The 21,344-nt window shown below is 38.5% G+C and overlaps 1 protein-coding gene across 1 annotated transcript; it reads right to left on the bottom strand.

Moving 5' to 3' along the window:
• Positions 1 to 1,509: 1,509 nt before the first annotated feature.
• Positions 1,510 to 11,355, bottom strand: LOC137291252 (uncharacterized). The gene is made up of 4 exons (XM_067822552.1): positions 11,166 to 11,355; positions 8,810 to 8,948; positions 5,351 to 5,558; positions 1,510 to 5,071 (listed from the first exon to the last, which is right to left on the bottom strand). The coding sequence occupies exon 4, from the start codon at positions 5,028 to 5,030 to the stop codon at positions 2,307 to 2,309; it is 2,724 nt and encodes a 907-aa protein (XP_067678653.1). The 5' UTR covers positions 5,031 to 5,071; positions 5,351 to 5,558; positions 8,810 to 8,948; positions 11,166 to 11,355; the 3' UTR covers positions 1,510 to 2,306.
• Between the last annotated feature and the right edge of the window lie 9,989 nt (positions 11,356 to 21,344).

Raw genomic sequence — 21,344 nt, 5'->3', positions numbered from 1 at the left:
TGTCCTACTATATCAATAATAAACGTAAAAGTCTGACATAAAGTTTTGTAGATCCATTATGTTTTACTACTTGTACATAATTTACTGTCTCTATCACGATTTTGCTGTTTACATCACTAATTACTACATATTGCACCATATGTACAATGTTTCATATGTTAAAGTCCAATGTATATGGGCCGAAGGCCTCTTGAACAATAAACGTCTTTTGACTTTGACTTGATACATTAAAATACTTCGTAGAAGAAAGGTAACAGAAACTTTTCTATAACTTGTGTAATGAATCATTGTTTATCTGGGTTCAAAAGTTGACGTACTTTCTACAAAAAAAGTCACAATGCTCTGGTGGACACAAAGCACAGTCCCTGATAAACATTTTTGTTACCTTTGAAATATGCACAATGAATCCAGTCATTAAATACATATGTTCATTTGGTGAAATGAAGTATATACTTGTGTCGAATGATTAATTCAACACTCAACATATCCTTTTTATTTGACTCAAACAGGTGATGTTCAGAACAAGTCTTATGCTTTGCTTTATTGTCAGGATCATGGATGAACATTTGATAGATCGTGATATAAAGTAAATAACCCTCACTTATGATCTTTTTGACAATGTTAACGTGTTCTGATTCTATATGCTTGTTTGAAACACTGTAACAATAGGTTTTTCTGTTACGGATATTAATGTAGGGATGTAACTGTCAAACAGATGAGACTTGGTGGTGGGGTGTAAAATTGAAGATTTCACATTTGGAAACGCATTTCTTTAATCAAAATATTTAGTAACAAAACGAATCTTTAGCAAAATTGAACGTTTTGGGTTTACATACCCTCTCAGAAGAACAATAATTTTACGATACTTTAACCCCCTTTGAGGATACACCACCAACAATATCAGTTGCCAATTTATAATACCAAGCATTAAAATACATCTATGTACAACACATATTAATAAAAATTCAATCATGAAATCAATTTCTTTAAAAAAAAAATAATTAAATGAGAACTAACACTGGTAAAAAGAGTTTTGATATTGAAATATTTAACCCTTGTGACGGAGAATTCAACACAGCCAAGCAGGATATGCTTCACAGTGACTCTCTCATCACAAGGGATACAAAACGGAGGACTCACACACTTTTTGCATGGGTATATCTGGTATGGCCAATACGACATCGTCGCAAAATAACCTCTTCAAATCTGGACTGACAGCCCATGTAGGTGTAAACAATATACGGTTTTATTCCATGCAATTTATTTATACCTACTTGGGTGTCCCATTTCTTTTGCATCAGATCGCGGATGTAAGATCTAATACTAGCTTTGTAACCGGAGTATGGAATAAGAAGTGGTGTCACAGATTTGTTGAGTGCTGCCTTGGCAGCAAAACTGACCATAGTGTTCCCAGAAATTCCTACGTGGCTGGGTAACCAACAAAAGACGATGTCGTATTGGCGAGTAGCAAGATCACTATACAATTCAATAACTTCAATTAAAAGTGGATGTTTACAAGAAATGTTTTAATCACCTGAAGGTAAGAAAGAGAGTCTGAATAGATTATATATTGTTTATGTTTTGGGTGTCTTTCAATGTATTTAAGAGCGGTTAATACAGCGTTTGCTTCAGCTGTGAAAAAGAGCTGTCGTCCGGTAATATGGAAGAGATTGTCTTGGACCCAGTGACTGTGGCACAAGCCACAGCCCCATCATCCTTGGATCAGTCTGTGAATAAGGATTTATAGGTACTGTATTTACTTATCACTAATTGGCAAGGAGGAGAAGAAAGTAAACGGGAAGGAGCGGTATTTTCTAGCCATCAATAGTTTAGACTCACTAGTGTAACTGTACCCACTTACTTCAGTCAACTGTTCCAAAATAGATTTTGCAAAATATTCCAGATTGTAAAGGGAACTGTTTACACTGATGCGAGTTCATAATGTTTAAAATGTTTTGTCACGAGTTCAATAAATGATGAAATTCGGTGAATTCTTAACAATACTTTACCCCCTAAACGCAGCTATTCATATGCACGATGTGTACACATGCTTAACAGCAATTTGATGTATGATCCTCGAGTAGTTCATTTGCTATAGGTTTGCAGTGGTTTCCCCTAAGTAAGTGGAGACATGTAACCACAGATATACATCAAGTGCTTTAACTAAGTGTTTTGATGGGTAGAATACTTTTATGAATTTTTGAAGGGGTCATGGTCTCTTAATATATAGAGAGATATGAAGGAATAGTAAACACCCACTGAGCGGTACCAATATGCCAATTATGTGACCTAAAAACAAAGCATACTCAGGTATGAACAACTATTAACTGTGAAGAGCATCTGGTCACAGCAAGCTCAACATAATCAACTATATTATTGTCTTGCAATGGACTGCGGATTGGTGGGTCATCGCTAGTGATAATGATCACAATCTTCCTCTCCAGGCCTTGGAATAGACGGGGTTTCATGTACAAGACCTGTGTATCTGAACCGAACGCGTCCTCATCAAGTAACTGATTCTCACCCAACTTGTCAACTACTGGGACTGCAAGACATTTGGAGAAAAGTTCCGTAGGACATTCTGGATCATGGCGATCATCCAAGATCACCATGTCTGAATATGTGAGTTTGTGGGTAGGGTTTTTAGCTTGTTCTAGCAGATTTTGTGACATTCCTGCTGCTCCTGCCTGAACATTAGTGTATTTTGATAATGATGACGGCTCTAATGTTGTGTGTTGCTGTGTCACTATCTGCTCGTTCAGTTGTGGTGGTTTTAAACCAAGTTCTATAATCATGCTCTTAAATTCTGTTTCGCACTCCTGACACTGTTGCAACTCTCCTGCTGCATGACCTTTGTGATTAATATGCTTTGTTTGGGGCCCTCCTTGGAATTCACACATCTTTGGGTTAGCAACAATTTTATCTGGTTCAAAGTAAATCACTTCCCTCCGAACAAAACCTGGAGATTCAGGTTCGCTGACAAACAGAACAGCGTTTTCTTTGATAAAAGCATTAACATCAGTCAGAGTGGTCAGTGGGATGCCCAGCTTATCTAGAAATACATAGCAATGTTCTCTATGTTTGTGATTTTTATCCACAATTGCAACTATGTCTGACCAAGCGATCCACTGCTTTGGCGAAACAGTACAGACCTCTTTACGATTTGTTTGTAGACCAAGCTGTATCAAGTGTTCGGTCATTTTTTTGTTATTTATAGTTGATTCAATTTCTTTGTTTTTCGGGTACCTAAGAATAGTATGATCATTTCTTGGACGAGTTGGAAGATGCTTTGTGACAGACGGGGGGCATCTAAGCACTTTGCCCATGAAAACTCTTTCAAAAGAAGGGAAAGAATCTTGAAGACCTTTTGTCAAACATGCTTCTCTTTCACGACTCATGATACACCAAAACGAAAGATCAGACGGAAAATCTTTGATTAAGTGTTTCAGTTCGTCATCCATATCCACATAGGACGGGAATTCATCAATTAGAACATGCCTGTTCTCTTCCGTACTCTCTGCCAAGATTTGTTTCAGTTCACTCTGGTTTACGTATTGGTGAAACTTGATTCTAATTGGGTCTTGACCATGACCTTGAAACAACGCTGGATTCATGTCAAATTTGATTGATTCCTCCAGGACTGGAGTAAGAGGTGAATGTCCCATACTTATTATACAAAGACGATTTTTATTTGATTGCCGCAACAGAATCCTTGCTTTGAGTATCAAGAGTACTGTCTTTCCACTTCCATAGTCTCCTTGGATGACAAGTCTTTTCAAGGTGCTCTCTAGGACAGTAATTTGTTGAGGAGTTAATACAATGTTCATACACCTGTTGCCTATCTCTGTGACACTCTCTGACAAATCCCGAATCTGAACTGTAGATTTGAAACCTATGTATCTTGCAACGACGCGCTTATAGTCATCCAAAGATTTGAACCCTATGGAATCTTTAGTGATACTCTTCCACCACTCACAGAGTTTGTTTTTCTTGCAGCCATTTTCAGTCTCTGTTTCACAGTCTTTCGAAGGTAGATTGTCATCAAGTAAACATCGCTGCAGACATTCTTGCTGGCAATCATGGCTATATGTTTTACAATTGTTATAATTGTGTATTCTCTTGCATGCGTTTTTGTGTGTTTTCTGTGTCAGTTCTCCAAGTGAAATGGAAGGTAAAGCAACAATAGCTTTAAATGACACACCAGTATCAGGGTCTTCAAAGTTTGCCTTTATGAAATCCTTGTCTCTTTCCAATTGTTTAATGGCCTCTTTGACACTGGCATTGGGGTCTGAATGTGATTTGCAGACTTTCACCTGTATTGCAATCATTCCAACTTTATAGTGAACAATTAGAATGTCATGTTCACCAGAAATAATTTTTTCTGCAGCTACAGCTGCATCGTTCTCTCCAGTGTAATTGTTAGTATATCTATTTTCATCTGACTGTGGTGGATTACCTGTTTGGTTACAAAAGTTTTCAAATTGGAAAGAAGTAATTATAAATGCTGGATGATTCTCAGGTACCCAGTGATTGAGGAGATATTCAATACTATCACTAACACGAGCTTCTGCTGTGTCCCCGATGGTATGAGACTCAGATCTGGTATAAACGTGAAACGGGAATCCAGTGTACTCTTGCAGGCTTTCTGTTTGCTTGCTCTTTGTTTGTTTTGAGTTGAGACGACTAATATGTACAGGAGGCACTCTGTAGACGCGTTCCTTATAATTTGGGTAATATTCTTCAAAGAACCTATTGTAGGTTTCCTTTGCATCAGCATGTCCATTTGGTTGGGTCGCATCTCTGACAGTGTGTGCAGCAACTGGTACCCTTTGTGCTTGGATTGTTGGCGTCAGAGTACTATCATCTGGTGACTGATTTGTCTCGTCAGTTAAGGAATTTCCATTTTCGGAGACCTCTGAAACGCACTGATTTTGTGAGGAAATTGAGGAACGTTCGTTGGGTTGTTGAGGCTGTCCTGCAAGGTTTCCATGTGAGGAGTCTTCTTGTGAGGACGGTGGAACAGATGCCATTTTCTGGATATACCTTTAGCCTTTACGTCTTAGAATAACATCTGAAGTTGAAAAGAATAATTTTTTAAAAAGTTTTTACATCTACCCTCGGGAAGAGTAAACACAAGAGGAATACAACTCAATATTACAGAAAAAGAACACTGTATGTGCGTCTGAATGACAGCTATGTAATTAATTTGTATGATATCTGTATATTGAAATGGAGCATAAACTTTGCGCTTATATTAAGCTCGGGAAGCTGAAAGTAATCTCTTACAATACACTTGTTCTACAACAACCGTTTTGTTGAATTAGGATTTGCTTAAACGAACATAATTTACCGTCGCACTCAGCAACGTTCATGCCTTCGATGTACAGGTCTCGCTAGGTTAGGATGCGCGCGCATAACTTTCATCTTGTTAATGCAGCTGTTGCGTCAAACAGGTTGGACAAGGGAAGCGAGAGACTAGGGTTGTTCATGCCCGTTGAAGACCGTCAGATCCAGGTACTTCATCTCCGGAACCGGCAACGTTAACGACAAGGACGGCACTGGAACATGCGATAAGTGATAAGTCAACAAATCGTGTATGGGAGATTGTAGACACATATTGCAGGCACATATCACAGCACACGGCCCCTACCGCGGAGCGTTTTTGACACCTCACCATACGTAGTGGAGACAGACCTCAGCTTTCACCTTTCGTCGTAGGTGAGATTTCGATGAAATAGACTAAAAACACATAATCTTGCAATTTCTTCTTCACATAAAACCAATGTAACTTTACGTAAGGTTTAGCTGCGACGTCTATTTTGAAAGTGTCATGTGTATTAATGTTGCTTATATATTTTTTTCTAAAGAGAGAAACCCAAATATATTAAGTGGGAACTTAAAGCCCTGAAACCCAGGGATCAGGAAATATTGTGTCAGAGTACATATCATCTAGACTGGGACGTGCACATCAGTGGTAAATGGCATATGTGGGCAACCCACCTAGTTTTGGGTGCTACGTAATGAGGAGGCCTACATACAGTGGACAACTTAAACCTTTCTGGGCACACTTGCACAACGTGATCTTAGCGCTACAGTGATTGTAACTCCCACTCTCCAACGCAGGCTTAAGATAGTCGTGATCACTTTGTGCAAGTGGGTCCTGGTCGACTCTATCGACAAACACATGCAAATGCTCTTCCCTGGAACTCACTGCTATTGTTATTCAAAACTCTTCTACTTAAGACAGCATACACTGATGCCTAAAACAATGGGAAAACTAAATGTGTAAAGTTTAATAACAAGAAATGTCTTCACTTACAGTTATTCTCAACTATAAATTTAATAGCGTACATTTTCTCTTTGTGATCTTGAGTGATTCCAGTGTGGCTTAAATCCCAACAGTCTTATAAAAACTTAGGACAAATTATGTCACCCTTGAGTCCATTGCTGGTGAAATCATGATTGAGAGTTGCGGGATGCTGAGAAGGACAATGTAATTGGGGAAAATAGGTTATTGTCATTGTAAACACGATAAGTGTTGTGTGTGAATGTGAATGAAGAGTATGGCATAAGTGTATGGACTGAATGGATTGTCACTTATGCCAGGGAGGGGTAGTACCTCTAATGGAGGGACGCACTTTCCAGGATGGTACGTCCGCTTTATATTCAACCTTGCGCTCAGCCCTTACCTACGGCTCCTCGGAGGTGTTTGGGCGCAACCAGGGGTGGATAAGGATTTTCGTTTGGGGAATGGCGTGTATGTGTGTGTGCGTGTGTGTGTGCGTGTGGTACACCCCAATCCTCGGAGCCCAGGACATATCCATTACACGTCCTTGGAAGTATTTGGGTGCAACTCTAACCACACGCTTTGACTGGCCGCCTAAACAAGATTAGGGTAACCGATGGGTCTCAAGAGCGTTAAGGCTTGTGTGACTGTGCATACAGAGACTGGTTCCAGCATCGCTTCGTGGAGCACAAACAGGGCACGTGTGGATGTACTAGCAACCGTATGCACAACACTACACACCGGAACGTTTCAGTAAAGAACCATTAATGGAATTCAGCCATCACCAGAGTGACGGAGCAGCACTTTAACTATTGCACAGCTTCAGATTCGGGATTGAAATGCCGAAACCCCAGTATGAAGAAAAATCAAAGTTGAGGCTGAAATATGGAAAAATGCAGGTTTGGGTGTTCATGTTTTTACGATACCCAGGTTTACTAGCAGCCCCTAGTACTTTAGAAGGGGGTGAGATAATGTATATTGACACTGTCGCTCATAGCTCCGAATCTGAACAAAATATTCAGATTCGGCATTTGAATCCCGAATCTGAAAAAATATTCAGATTCGGGATTCAAATGCCGAAACCCCAATATGAAGAAAAATCAAAGTTGAGGCTGAAATATGGAAAAATGTAGGTTTGGGTGTTTTTAAGATTTTAATCCCGAATCTGAAAATGAAATATTCATAGATACATAGATACATATATAGATGCATAGATGCATACATAGATGCAGAGATAGATGGATACATAGATACATACATAGATACGTAGATACATACACACATGCATGCATACATACATACATACATACATACATACATACATACATACATACATACATACATACATACATACATACATACATACATACATACAGAAATTCAAAATCAGGATTTAGTCCCGAATGTTAACAAAAAATTAAGAAAAAAATATTCAGACTTCATGTTCCTAGTTGGTAGTGGGTTGTTCACGATACTATTATCCATATTTGAATATGTGAGGAGGTTTGTTACTGTCTAAAACAGAGAAGTCATCTGTGATTATATTACCAACACATTTGTAGAAGTATGATGTGTCTTGACAACCACAAGCAGTAATTATGAATATTCATCATCTACTATCAGTGGGTATGTTTTTTCCTGGGAACTTGCAAGTAACACTTTATATAAGTGGGGTGGACTTGTGACTTTTCATAAACGTGATACAGTCACTTGATAGTGTTAACATAAAGCTTATCTAGATGGATAAGCAGTACACCATATTTGTAACATAATAATTATAAAATCGTCCACAATCTACATATAGTTGTTCAGCATGGAAAGTTTTAACAATGTTTCAGTTTGAGAGTGTGTAGCATGTTTGCATCTGCGGTCAATGGATCTATGGCTCATGTATAGTGTTAGTCTTCTCAATACTACTACTTCCTTGAATTAATATATGAAATACGGTAAAATACGGTATGTGACTGTTCATAAAGCTGACGTAAGAGTTAAAAATAGAGCTTACGTAGAGACAATCACCACCACCACCAACAGGGACATAATTATGATAACAATATACTGCTGTGTGTCTTTAAATTACCTACGGTAATTACGGTACCCCGTAAAATACGACAAAAATAGAGCTTACGTAGAGACAATCACCACCACCACCAACAGGGACATAATTATAATAACAATATACGGCTGTGTATCTATAAATTATCTATTGTTGTACATTCTCAGCAAGGAAAGTTTGTAATACTATATACTTCAAACCGAGACTGTGTATCATTTTTGTGTCCGTGGTCAGTGTCTCAAGTTCGTTTTAAGTGTTTGATTAATGCACCTACTTTCTTGTATTGATATGTGAAATACGGTTCATGCTAATGCCCAAGTTTCGCGATCGTGGGTTGTTGTACCCGAAAAAAATTGAATAAGTGGCCACATCGCTCATATTTCAAATCAGCACAGTCATAATTTCATAAATCAAAATGATATTGTCGTACCTATGTCATCGAGGAAGCAAAGTGCCGCTGTACTTACCTCTAATAAGACTGTAAACAAACTGTCCATGCCTATAGAGCTTTGTTCCTTTCCTACTTGTTTACTGCTTTCACCAATCCCTGTATCACGTAGACGTTTTGTAACAGAGGGGGTTAGGTAATGGAAGGTCCGTGGCTGTCTGTAACAGAGGGGGTTAGGTAATAGAAGGCCTGTTGCTGTCATTACATGTAGTCATTATGAAATGTTGCGACATAATGAAAGGGATGACAGTGTGAGGAATAAATAGTGAATCAAGGGTAATAACTCATGTTGATACTAAGAGTCTACACGGGCATTAAATTATTGATCATCCAACGAGCTTGACTAAATTTTAACTTCCACGAACCCTAGGATTTGTTTAAAAATACTGGTTTTAATATGAGCTCAAATATGTAAATGTTGGAGTACCAAGTGTTAGAAACTGTAATATACAACTGAGTCTCTTGCATTGAATCCGTTCTAGTTGCAACCTGTACCGTGACTTAATGTTGTGCAATATCACATTTACAGGTGCAAATTACAATGTATTGTTGAAATATGAAACAGGACATATTACGTTCGAAAAGAGGACGCCTTTGTTGACATATGAAGTTAACGACATCCCGGACGAGTTACGGTGTCAAAGCGGTATTGGTGTGGGGGCATGATATCAAAATGATAACAATGTCAGGTTAGGTATACCTGAAGTCATCCAATGCAATCTGTTAATATGTTCATCTTGTGCTTTGAGTTCCCAATGAGCGTTGTGTCATTTACATGACGTACACGTCCTGAACAAAACTAGATAAGGCTATTCTAGGAATGCCGGTGTAATCTGTTCCGAGAAGCGGGTCTTTGAGGAAATATGTCAAGTCTAAACCTATATATACTATCACTTCTTTAGAGGTCATTTCTGAAACATTGTGCTAATGTCAGCTTAATTTGTTTTCTTACTATTGTCATACAATCTACATGGATGCAAATTCTGAGTAATTGATACTAACATTAAGTTATTTCACAACAAAAGTACAAAAGCGGTGTTTAGTGTGTGTTTGTGTCAGGTTGTGTGTGCTTTCTGTGTTCTTTATGTGTGCGTTCTTTGTGAGTGAGTGTGTGTGTGTGTGTGTGTGTGTGTGTGTGTGTGTGTGTGTGTGTGTGTGTGTGCGTATTGTGTGCGTACTCTCTCTCTCTCTCTCTCTGTACTTTGTATGTGTTCGGAAATGTCAAAATTTCAGCACAGGGTCATGATACTATGAGCCATTGTGGCCCGAACATTAGTGAACTGATACACATTCATAAAAACGTTGTCAATATAGGTTGTAATTTAGAAATATACCATATTGCATGCCACATAAATTCGGTTGCAAAATGTTTTTTTTAGATATTTAGACTAATAGAGTTTTATGAAAATACCTCCACACAAACTTACAGAATCTCAGATGGCTTATCCCATAGACAGCACTACGTGTAAATCATGATGACAAACAAGATGAAAGAGGAGCAAGACCGCCGTTAATCAACTTGGTCGAACAAAAAAACCAGGATCATAACTAGATGAAATGAGTTAAAAACATTTTTCAGTAAGTAAAAGGGACTCTTATATGCTTCTGGTTACCCAGAAGAAATTGAATTATAGGCTGGCACACTGGTTGGGACACAGTGAGTCAGTCCACACACCCTAACGCTTATACTAGTGGATGTGTATCGTGGACCATCAGTGCGTTATTATTATGAGAAACTTGGTAGGGTCTTGGGTTGGGTGTTGTCTAATCGTTTCATCACTCATGCAGATCAGTTGAAATACAGTAGTTAGTTAAAATATGGCATACACAGACATACAAACTTTAACATTTAGTTCAAACGATAACCGCAATGAAACTTAAGTCGCGAAATTTGCTCGTTACAACAAGTGTATCCAGTATTGTTGATCTGCATATCAATGGCAGAGTTCGTCACAGTACGCCATTTTGAACCTGGTATTTAGCTTCAGTAAAGATAGTGTTACGAAAACAGTTTGAGACACATACCAGTCATTTTAATCGGGTCGATGAAGAGTCTTTTCCGAACGGCTTCACTGATACTGTTCGGAAGATTGGTGGATGGATGGCATTTTGACACGAACACCGTCACCCCGAGTACACAAGAATACTCTTACGAGAATCATTGTGTCATACATTTCAAAAGCGACCTAACCAGGATCAGGAACATACAACATATACATTTAATAGACAACGTTCGGCAACTTGATGGCAATCTCGACAACGTGGTATTTCATATACATGATGCAAAGGCATGAAATGCCAAATCAGGTTGACACAGGTTTACACAGATATTCAAACAAATATCACATCAAGAGGCTAATAATAATATTACGTACCTTCAACCAACTCTTGGCATGTGTTTTACATATTCCTAGTCTACATAGAGATACACCAAGTGTACGAACGCTTCGTCACAGTCAATCTGGCTTATCCGGATAATGCATGTACTGTGCAATATGTGCATACGACGTGGGGTTTAGCGCTACATTAGTGATGGCCTATGATCTAGTAACAGATAGCCGTCTTCCTTGCAAAACGACCAACCAATCAAATGCGCGCAGTGTTTGCGGCATTTAGGAAGACATAATCTGAACCATACATAACACTATGTGGCCTCTTAAAAGTGACAAATACATGTAGTAATTTTCGTTGTAGTCATATGTACACATTTGTTTACATTCATCTTAAGGGTCATGACTGTGACATGTATTTCTACCGATCGACTAGGCTTTGCGAGCTATTTAAGCTTTTTGTCACGTACAAACTACATGTGTTTTCTCATTGCTGAGAAAGGTTCACATAATCCTTTCTGAAACACGAAATGACCCTGACACCTACCCTAACCTGCAGCAATGAAAATGTGTATTGACTCAAATGCACTCAAAGGAGAAACATCTATCGTCGAAACCGTTAGACAAAGCGCTTTATGAAGGCAACAAGCCGAAGAAGAAGAAGTAGAAGAAGAGAAAGTAGAAGTAGTAGAAGATGTAGAGGAAGAAGAAGTAGTAGAAAAAGAAATAGTAGTAGTAGAAGTAGTAGAAGAAGAGGAAGTAGTAGAAGATGAAGAAATAAAAGAAGAAGTAGAAGAAGAAGTATTAGAAGAAGTAGTAGTAGTAGAGTGAGTGAGTTTAGTTTTACGCCGCACTCAGCAATATTCCAGCAATATGGCTGCAGTCTGTAAATAACCGAGTCTGGACCAGACAATCCAGTGATCAACAGTATGAGCATCGATCTGCGCAATTGGGAACCGATGACATGTGTCAACCAAGTCAGCGAGCCTGACCACCCGATCCCGTTAGTCGCCTCTTACGACAAGCATAGTCGCCTTTTATGGCAAGCATGAGTAGTAGTAGTAGTAGAAGAAGAAGAAGAAACAGTAGTAGTAGTAGAAGAAGAAGTAGCAGAAGAAGAAGGAGAAGTAGAAGAAGAAGAAATAGTAGTAGTAGAAGAAGAAGAAGAAGTAGTAGAAGAAGTAGTAGAAGAAAAAGAAGAAGTAGAAGAAGAAGTAGTAGTAGAAGAAGAAGTAGTAGTAGAAGAAAAAGAAGAAGTAGAAGAAGAAGTAGTAGTAGAAGAAGAAGTAGTAGTAGTAGAAGAAGTAGTAGTAGTAGTAGAAGAAAAAGAAGAAGTAGAAGAAGAAGTAGTAGTAGAAGAAGAAGTAGTAGTAGTAGAAGAAGTAGTAGTAGTAGTAGAAGAAGAAGAAGAAGTAGCAGGAGTAGTAGTGGAAGAAGAAGAAGAAGTAGAAGAAGAAGTAGTAGTAGAAGAAGTAGTAGAAGACAAAGAAGAAGTAGTGGAAGAAGAAGAAGTAGTGGAAGAAGAAGAAGAAGTAGAAGAAGTAGTAGTAGTAGAAGAAGTAGTAGTAGAAGAAGAAGTAGTAGTAGAAGAAGAAGTAGCAGGAGTAGTAGTGGAAGAAGAAGTAGTAGTAGAAGAAGAAGAAGTAGTAGTAGAAGAAGAAGTAGTAGTAGAAGAAGTAGTAGTAGAAGAAGAAGTAGTAGAAGACAAAGAAGAAGTAGCAGGAGTAGTAGTGGAAGAAGAAGAAGTAGTGGAAGAAGAAGTAGTAGTAGAAGAAGAAGAAGTAGTAGTAGAAGAAGAAGAAGTAGCAGGAGTAGTAGTGGAAGAAGAAGTAGTAGTAGAAGAAGAAGAAGTAGCAGGAGTAGTAGTAGAAGAAGAAGTAGTAGTAGAAGAAGAAGTAGTAGTAGTAGAAGAAGAAGTAGTAGTAGTAGAAGAAGAAGAAGTAGCAGGAGTAGTAGTGGAAGAAGAAGTAGCAGGAGTAGTAGTGGAAGAAGAAGTAGTAGAAGACAAAGAAGAAGTAGCAGGAGTAGTAGTGGAAGAAGAAGAAGTAGTAGTAGAAGAAGAAGAAGTAGTAGTAGAAGAAGAAGAAGTAGTAGTAGTAGAAGAAGAAGTAGTAGTAGTAGAAGAAGAAGAAGAAGTAGTGGAAGAAGAAGAAGTAGTAGAAGAAGAAGAAGTAGTAGTAGAAGAAGAAGAAGTAGCAGGAGTAGTAGTAGAAGAAGAAGTAGTAGTAGAAGAAGAAGTAGTAGTAGTAGAAGAAGAAGTAGTAGTAGTAGAAGAAGAAGAAGAAGTAGCAGGAGTAGTAGTGGAAGAAGAAGTAGTAGTAGAAGAAGAAGAAGTAGCAGGAGTAGTAGTAGAAGAAGAAGTAGTAGTAGTAGAAGAAGAAGAAGAAGTAGTGGAAGAAGAAGTAGTGGAAGAAGAAGTAGTAGAAGAAGAAGTAGTAGTAGAAGAAGAAGTAGCAGGAGTAGTAGTGGAAGAAGAAGTAGTAGTGGAAGAAGAAGTAGTAGTAGAAGAAGAAGTAGTAGTAGAAGAAGAAGAAGTAGTAGTAGAAGAAGTAGTAGTAGTAGAAGAAGAAGTAGTAGTAGAAGAAGAAGTAGTAGTAGAAGAAGAAGTAGTAGTAGAAGAAGAAGAAGTAGTAGTAGAAGAAGAAGTAGTAGTAGTAGAAGAAGAAGTAGTAGTAGTAGAAGAAGAAGTAGTAGTAGTAGAAGAAGAAGAAGAAGTAGCAGGAGTAGTAGTGGAAGAAGAAGAAGTAGTAGTAGTAGTAGTGGAAGAAGAAGTATTAGAAGAAGAAGAAGTAGTAGTAGAAGAAGAAGAAGTAGTAGTAGAAGAAGAAGAAGAAGTAGTAGTAGTAGAAGAAGAAGAAGTAGTAGTAGTAGTAGTGGAAGAAGAAGTATTAGAAGAAGAAGTAGTAGTAGTAGAAGAAGAAGTAGTAGTAGTAGTAGTGGAAGAAGAAGTATTAGAAGAAGAAGTAGTAGTAGTAGAAGAAGAAGAAGAAGTAGCAGTAGTAGTAGAAGAAGAAGTAGTAGTAGTAGTAGTGGAAGAAGAAGTATTAGAAGAAGAAGTAGTAGTAGTAGAAGAAGAAGTAGTAGTAGTAGAAGAAGAAGAAGAAGTAGCAGTAGTAGTAGAAGAAGAAGTAGTAGTAGTAGTAGTGGAAGAAGAAGTATTAGAAGAAGAAGTAGTAGTAGTAGAAGAAGAAGTAGTAGTAGTAGTAGTGGAAGAAGAAGAAGAAGAAGTAGTAGTAGTAGTAGTGGAAGAAGAAGAAGAAGAAGTAGTAGTAGTAGTAGTAGTAGTAGTAGTAGTAGTAGTAGTAGTAGTAGTAGTAGTAGTAGTAGTAGTAGTAGTAGTAGTAGTAGTAGTAGTAGTAGAAGAAGAAGAAGAAAATTCACTCGAATTGAAATATGATATATTTCAATACTGTGTACTGTATCAATTTTTGTCAACAATTTGGGGAATATTGACCTTGACCACTCACCTGGTCAGTTTCGTGTGTCCATATAACATGAGACAATAAATGATACTTAATATCCATTTCTGCATTGCTAAGAAGGGGTAACATTTTTCAAGTCAATGTAATACCTGCACCATCAAAACAATATGTTTTCATGGTCAGTTATTATTTTATATGGAAATTTGTTTTGAAGTGTAGCTTATTAACTTTAATATAAAATTAAATTAGATGTTCTGTTTAACATTCTTCAATATTCTTGTCCCATGTTTAACCCATCCTGCGACAGGTTATGATATATTTGCATGACTGAAAACATTAACTTATTGGGATTTTATTTTGAGAGTGAAAAGTTTTTCGCCTCATCACAGCAGGGGATTAGACGACTTTCATTTACACAAGGGGGAATCAAACCTGAGGGTAAAGTGACAACGCTTTAACCACTTGGCTACCCCAAATTCTCGATATCATCAGGTAATTGGCATCTGTAACTCAGAGGCCAGTATTCCATTTATTAAATGCATGAGGTCACATGATCTACTATACACATAAAGAATGTTAATAATTATTTATTCTGCTTATTAGTAATAGCAAGTTATTCCAACAACCTTGAACCACGTTTCTTGGCTATAGTCCATAAACACCTACACGTTATTCCGAGAAATTGCGAGTCCTGCAATTCTGTGAATTATTTACTGTGAATGTGCTATTCCTTAAAAATTGATCGACATTCAGCCGTGCTGTGTAGCTTGGTTAATCTATTTCAAGTAGCTGTGACCACCAGGAAGGATTTTAGTTTCGCTCTCATTTACAATGCTGGGTGAATAGTTGCCTGTAAGTATTAAAATGGGTGTACGTATTATAAACACTGCATCGGTCGTGAAAATACCTGCGACTTTGTCAGGTGTCTGAGGAGAAGAAACTGAATATCTGAATGTATCTGCGACAGTGTATCAGTTTGATGCCAAAAAGTATCTCCACCCTTAGGCCCTAGTAAGTGACATGCTCACTCATTCTCAGTCACACACTCATTCACTCACATTCATTTGCTCTCTTTCTCTCTGCCCCATCCCTGCCTTTCCCTGTGTGTGTGTGTGTGTGTGTGTGTGTGTGTGTGTGTGTGTGTGTGTGTGTGTGTGTGTGTGTGTGTTTACAGTTAGTGTTGCTAGCGACTAGTGTTGCTATGGAAGTTTTGAGGTAATGATTAATAGCCTGAAAACATACATATTATATATATTCAGGCTATTAATCGTTACCTTAAAAACTTCCTTAGCAACACTAGTTAGTAAATGTGTTCAGAACCAGTCAGGCGGGTTCACTAAGTACGACGTGAACGAGAATAGAGATCTTATTGTCCTCTTCCACGAATGACGATGTTATCTCTTCCGAGAAAAAGGGCTTTGTGGGGAAATATGCCCTATGTCATCAAACACACCCGGTCAATGTGAGTGTGTGTGTGCGTGCGTGCACGTGCGTGCGCGTGCGTGTGCGTGTGTATGTATGTAGGGGAGGGGGTGCGTGCGTGTGGTGAGTGCATGGTGCGTGAATAGAAACGATACTGTGGTGTGAAAGTCACATTCAGATGTTAGTCCATGTGTTAAACACGTGTTCTTTTTCACTTAGAAATGTAATCTACAATTTAGAAAATTACCGAAAAGTACCTTGCACAAAGGACACAAAGCTCCTAGACTTTCATATACATTCATTCATGTTTCCAAATAAGAATTTCCTAGGATGAATTTGTTAGACAACGATGTTTGCTCTTGAGGTTATAATGCATGTCTTCGTTGACGGTATATGTGTGAAAGAGTTAACTTGAAACTGTATATACATAGAACAAGTAATATTGATGTAAAGCGTTCAAGTTTTGAGAATGAATGGTCGGTACTTCCTTCGGAGAGTGACAACGTCCGTGATTCTGTCAACACACCACACTTACAGAAGTAATGTAAAGGGAAAAGGGAAGTTTTATAAAGCCATATATTTACATCTAGTCAGAGTTGGGTCACTGTCTATAGTTCACTGTCTAGAGATACAGCAGTGATCGCAGGCTCCAGGAGCTTATGTCACGTGATACACGTCCTATGAATTCAGCCCAAGTGTCAACGCCCATGTTCTCTACAATAGGGATTATACCACCTGGTATTGCCACAATTTTGACTTCTTCGGCTGCATGGTCTTTTATACACATGTACTGTTCCAGGCTTAATGTGCCAAACAGCTGCTCATAACAAAATATTTCTTGCATCAGCTAAAGCTGAAAATATACTAGTTGGTGTTTTATTTTATCATTGCACTCTTCATTACACGTTAAACACTGGTATTGGTGGCATTCCTATTTTCACAAGTGCATACACATGTTGGGATGTTGCATAGAATTCACACATTCCAAGGTCTTTGTGGAACAGGTTTACGTTGGATTCTATAGAATCTGTTCAGTTCAGGCCGATGTTGCAGGCATGTTCTGTTATCACGGTCTGTATCGTTTTGTTCCATGCCTCCTTGGATGGAAACTGCTTAGATTTCATAAAGTGATCAACTGAAGTCCATAGTTCATATTTCTTTGCTACACTGAAAAAGATCGTGCGTTACAGATTCGCATTGGTAACTGGCTGTTTTATACTGAGCACACTTATAATAGAATAACAGAATATTTTAAAGACCCATCTGTGGTTGCTTCGGCTTAACTTTCCAAGGAACATCAGCTTCGTTTTGTTGATAGTAGCTGTCCCAGTCCACAGGGGTCGGAGATTTCTGATGAAAATTTTACACAGTTCATGAAAAATGGCACATTCTGTGTACAACACATTTCTGTCGTCACCTCTCCGTGATCTGCTTGCCACAGAAGAGGAAGAGCATACAACTCACTGTCAGAAGAATCGCGATGCCCAATCAAAGAACTAGTTGCCGCACAATAGAGTATATATCCGTGAGAAAACAAACAGGATATTACAAAATCATCCCAATATGTTTTTGTCTTAGTGTATTATGACCATACAGTATTTCTGGTATATTTTCTATGAAAGTAGATAGTGTGTGCTTTCCCTGCTCTTTTTTTGATTAATTATAACCACCCAGCCTACTCATATTTAAGGGTAAAAATGTTTATGTGTGATGAAATTTCCAATCAATAGTTTTTGAATAAAAATGAAAATAAATTGAATGTTGTATAACTTTGTTTTCCTTGTAGGAAAGTCATACTTCTAATTCACAAACATATTTCAGGGATTCACGTTCCATTTTTTGTCATCCATGGCAGACCCTGGGTTTGCTGTGTTTGAGATGAAGTGTGCGTTCTGTATGGTACCCTAGTGGTTAAAGCGTCCGCCTGTCACGCCGAAGACCGGGGTTCGATTCCCACATGGGTACAGTGTGTGAAGCCCATTTCTGGTGTCACCGCAATGATAACAGTGATATTGTTGGAATATTGCTAAAAACGGCGTAAAACCAAACTCACTCTCTGTCCAGTGTGTACACGGCAACCCCTTATCTCTCACTTCCGCCCAGCGCGTTCTGCTAAGTAAGCGTTTAAATATCCATCTAACAAAAACACTGGAGCTCCTTTTCAGTTTGAATGGAATTATCTGTTTCTGTCAAAATTCGCATTTAGAGATCATTATTCAGAGATTGTTATTCGTCTTTCGTCAGTCTGGCGAGTGAAGAATGTTTTTGAATTTTCCACCATGTACTGGCAGCCGGAAAGCGTAGCCCTGTACGTAACGATCTGAGACATAACCAGTCACCAATCGTGTCTTATTACGAAATGTTACCTTTTGCAAGGGAAATATTGGTTCGATATTGGTTTGCTCAGATTTTAACTACAGAATGAATTGTTTAGCGATGTAGATGTCAATTGTCTTAATTGGAATGGTATTTTGCTGAAAGGAATTTGATTTCCATTCAGAAACGATCATAATTAACAGTCAGTATAATATGACAGCGTTTAGAGGAAAACGCGGAGGTCTAAGGACGAGACCCATGTGGCCAGACAAGGGAGATGACTCTTATGAAACTCTAGGAGATGGGTAAAGAGTCTGCGTGTTGGTGAAGCGAAGAAATGACGATGTCACATGTTTGTCTGATTGAGTGCAACATCCTCAAGCTAGGTGACACTAGTCTGAAATGAGATCATTAATTTTATATACCTGTGATAATATTGAGGCATAACACGCTCATATCACTCACTCGCTCAAGTTCCAAAAACCATGTGACGGTGTTTTCGTCTGTTTTAATGAAGTTAAACTGACGTTTATGGAATGTACACACCTGGGTTTTGGTAACACATCTCCTTGTAAACAGCATTGTAAATAAGATAGCGTTTTGATCCTGCCTTCTCACAATTATTGTGAAAGTGTTTCCCAAATATCACAGACATCGTACTCTGTTACAACATAATTAGAAATCATTTATGTAGTTTTGGTGTATATTTTCACAGATGAATGTTATACATCACAAATACAAACAACAGAAATTATTTTCCACATGAAGTCCAATGGCGAATCAGCCTCTATCATTAAAACGTGCACAGGAATCACTTTCAAATAGTGATGATGCGAGGTGTTCACGGAGGCTGCGTGTATCCTACATGCTCGGTAGTACCTGGCACAAACATATGCATATAAGTATATTGTTTGCTCAAAAACAGTTGGTACAAGTAAAAACAAGAAAGCACTTGCAAAAACACCTTCTCATGTCTCTAGTTACAAGGGAGACTTGCGTGACTTTTTTTAGATCAATGTTCAAATTACACACCACATTTAACAAGACAGTCCTCAAATTCACCCGTCTTGTGATGATATCCTTCTTTGAGAGGCAATTCTAAATGTATAGGTGAAGAAAAAGCTTGTTATATGGAGAGTCAGCCTCTTTAGACAGTAACACCTTTATAAAGCATGTGATACAAAGAGTAGTAACAAGGATAATATATATATAGCTGCATAGTGAGTATATACAACTGACAAGGTTGATATACATTGGGTTGCTAATTAGTTATTTGAGCAGAGTAGGTTGATGTACTGCCTCTCTGTACACCAACCTACAATGTTTAATCACTAATTAGCAACCCAATGCATATCAACATTGTCAGTTGTATATACTCACTATGCAGTAATAGATATATACTATGCTTGTTACTACCTACACTAAAACGTACACAATCACATGTCACGGGATGGCAGCTTGATGTTCGAGGAAAGCAAAAATATCAATCCTTGTACAATGTCGTGAATTGATATGGTTATAACAGACCTACACACACTGTATGCTTGTATTTGGACTATCCAGTCAACAAATTTCCAAAAGACCTGCTTTTCTCTGACGTGAAGGTCGAGTTGGTCGATTTTCAGTACAAGTTAGGTTGAGCCAGGTCAACTTCAAGTCTATCCATTTCTTTTTAATTTCCTCCAGTGTTCAGTGGACCCCACTGCTGGCATTTATTCCGTATAAAAAGAATAAAAAAATCACTAGAGGCACAACCAGGTTTTAGAATGTGAAGTAAATACCTTGAACAGTGGGTTGCGTTAATTGCAGTTCACAGAAAGGTTAATAACATAGATATTCAAGTAATTTCGTAGCCTATGCAAAAGGCTTTGGGTGTAAGTTCTTTCGATCAGTAGGAGCTAATAGCGCTTTGAAAATCTGGGTCCAAATCTCGTAGCTGTGAATGGCTGGTTGTCTGATGCTGGTCTCTCGGGTCCCTTGACCCACAAGAAACTGTAGATAGCATCTGCAAATGCCAACAAGACGATAGGGAAGAAGTTTTTGTAGTTGTAGAAGAAGGACCCGCTTTTGGGTCTCACTGAGGCAATGTGAAAATTGTCATCTTTTCTCAAAAGCACGGGCCACAGCAACCCATTTGCTTTGATCTTACTCACCTGCCAGATACTCAGCTTTGAAAGTGCCAAGGATCAGACTGATGCTTACGGCTGAGGCTCTGGCTGTTGAAGAGTGAAGACTTTCTCCACTTCATGCACCATTTCAAGCAGTTGCTTAGAAGTCTGCACCCAAAGTGTAAGCAGTCTTCTCTAATCGGGGAGCACCAGGTTTACATCAAGGTTCAACATGGTGAAGTTACTTCTTTGCAGACCTCAAATTGAATGAACACCTGGTGAACATTGCGCCAATGATTTAAATAATTTGGAAACCAAGGGTATACTCAGGAGAAGAAAAAAAATCAAATTTCCATCGAGAACCAGTCACCCTAGTCATGCACAGTTTGAGTAGAGGTTGGGTCGGTCGACTTGGGACGAGATTAACTTCAGATGTGGTCGAAATTAGGTAGATCTGCAGGTCGTGCTGGTCGAGTACAGGTCTAGCTGATCGAGTTTAGGTCATGTATACTGAGTCAAAAAAGAAACTTCACAAAATGTAATTTTTAAAAAATAATGAATATTTTTTACTTTGATGATACATCTTTGTATCCGAAATGGGATCCCTATCTTTCGACTCTAGAAAACGTTAGCAAAACCCGTTCAAACCCATCCATTTGTCGTGCAAATGACGTTAGTGCCAAATCAGGTTTTGCACGTGCAGTCGATCACGTGACCTTCGCATCTAAGTTTTCTTCATTTGCACATGATTGCATTGGCTTCAATAATTGAGAAAAACCCCACTTTTAAAAGACAGTTCTAACGGTACGTTAAATGCCACGATTGTCAATTGTGCAAACTTATTGACATCGCAAGAGCAATCGGATGCAGCCGTCCTAATATGTATGATTTCCGAGGTCGTCTACAACAAACTGGCACCAGTTCTGATCGCCCACGGTCAGGTTGTCCACGTGTGA

Source organism: Haliotis asinina, chromosome 7 (assembly GCF_037392515.1).
Source record: "Haliotis asinina isolate JCU_RB_2024 chromosome 7, JCU_Hal_asi_v2, whole genome shotgun sequence".
NCBI lineage: Eukaryota > Metazoa > Mollusca > Gastropoda > Lepetellida > Haliotidae > Haliotis > Haliotis asinina.
Note: the sequence above shows the minus strand (reverse complement) of the source record. Positions and strands in the feature narration are given on the sequence as shown.

Bases quoted from the DNA above. Each gene is read 5' to 3' on its own strand.
- LOC137291252 (XM_067822552.1), bottom strand. From the start codon at position 5,030: ATGGCATCTGTTCCACCGTCCTCACAAGAAGACTCCTCACATGGAAAC.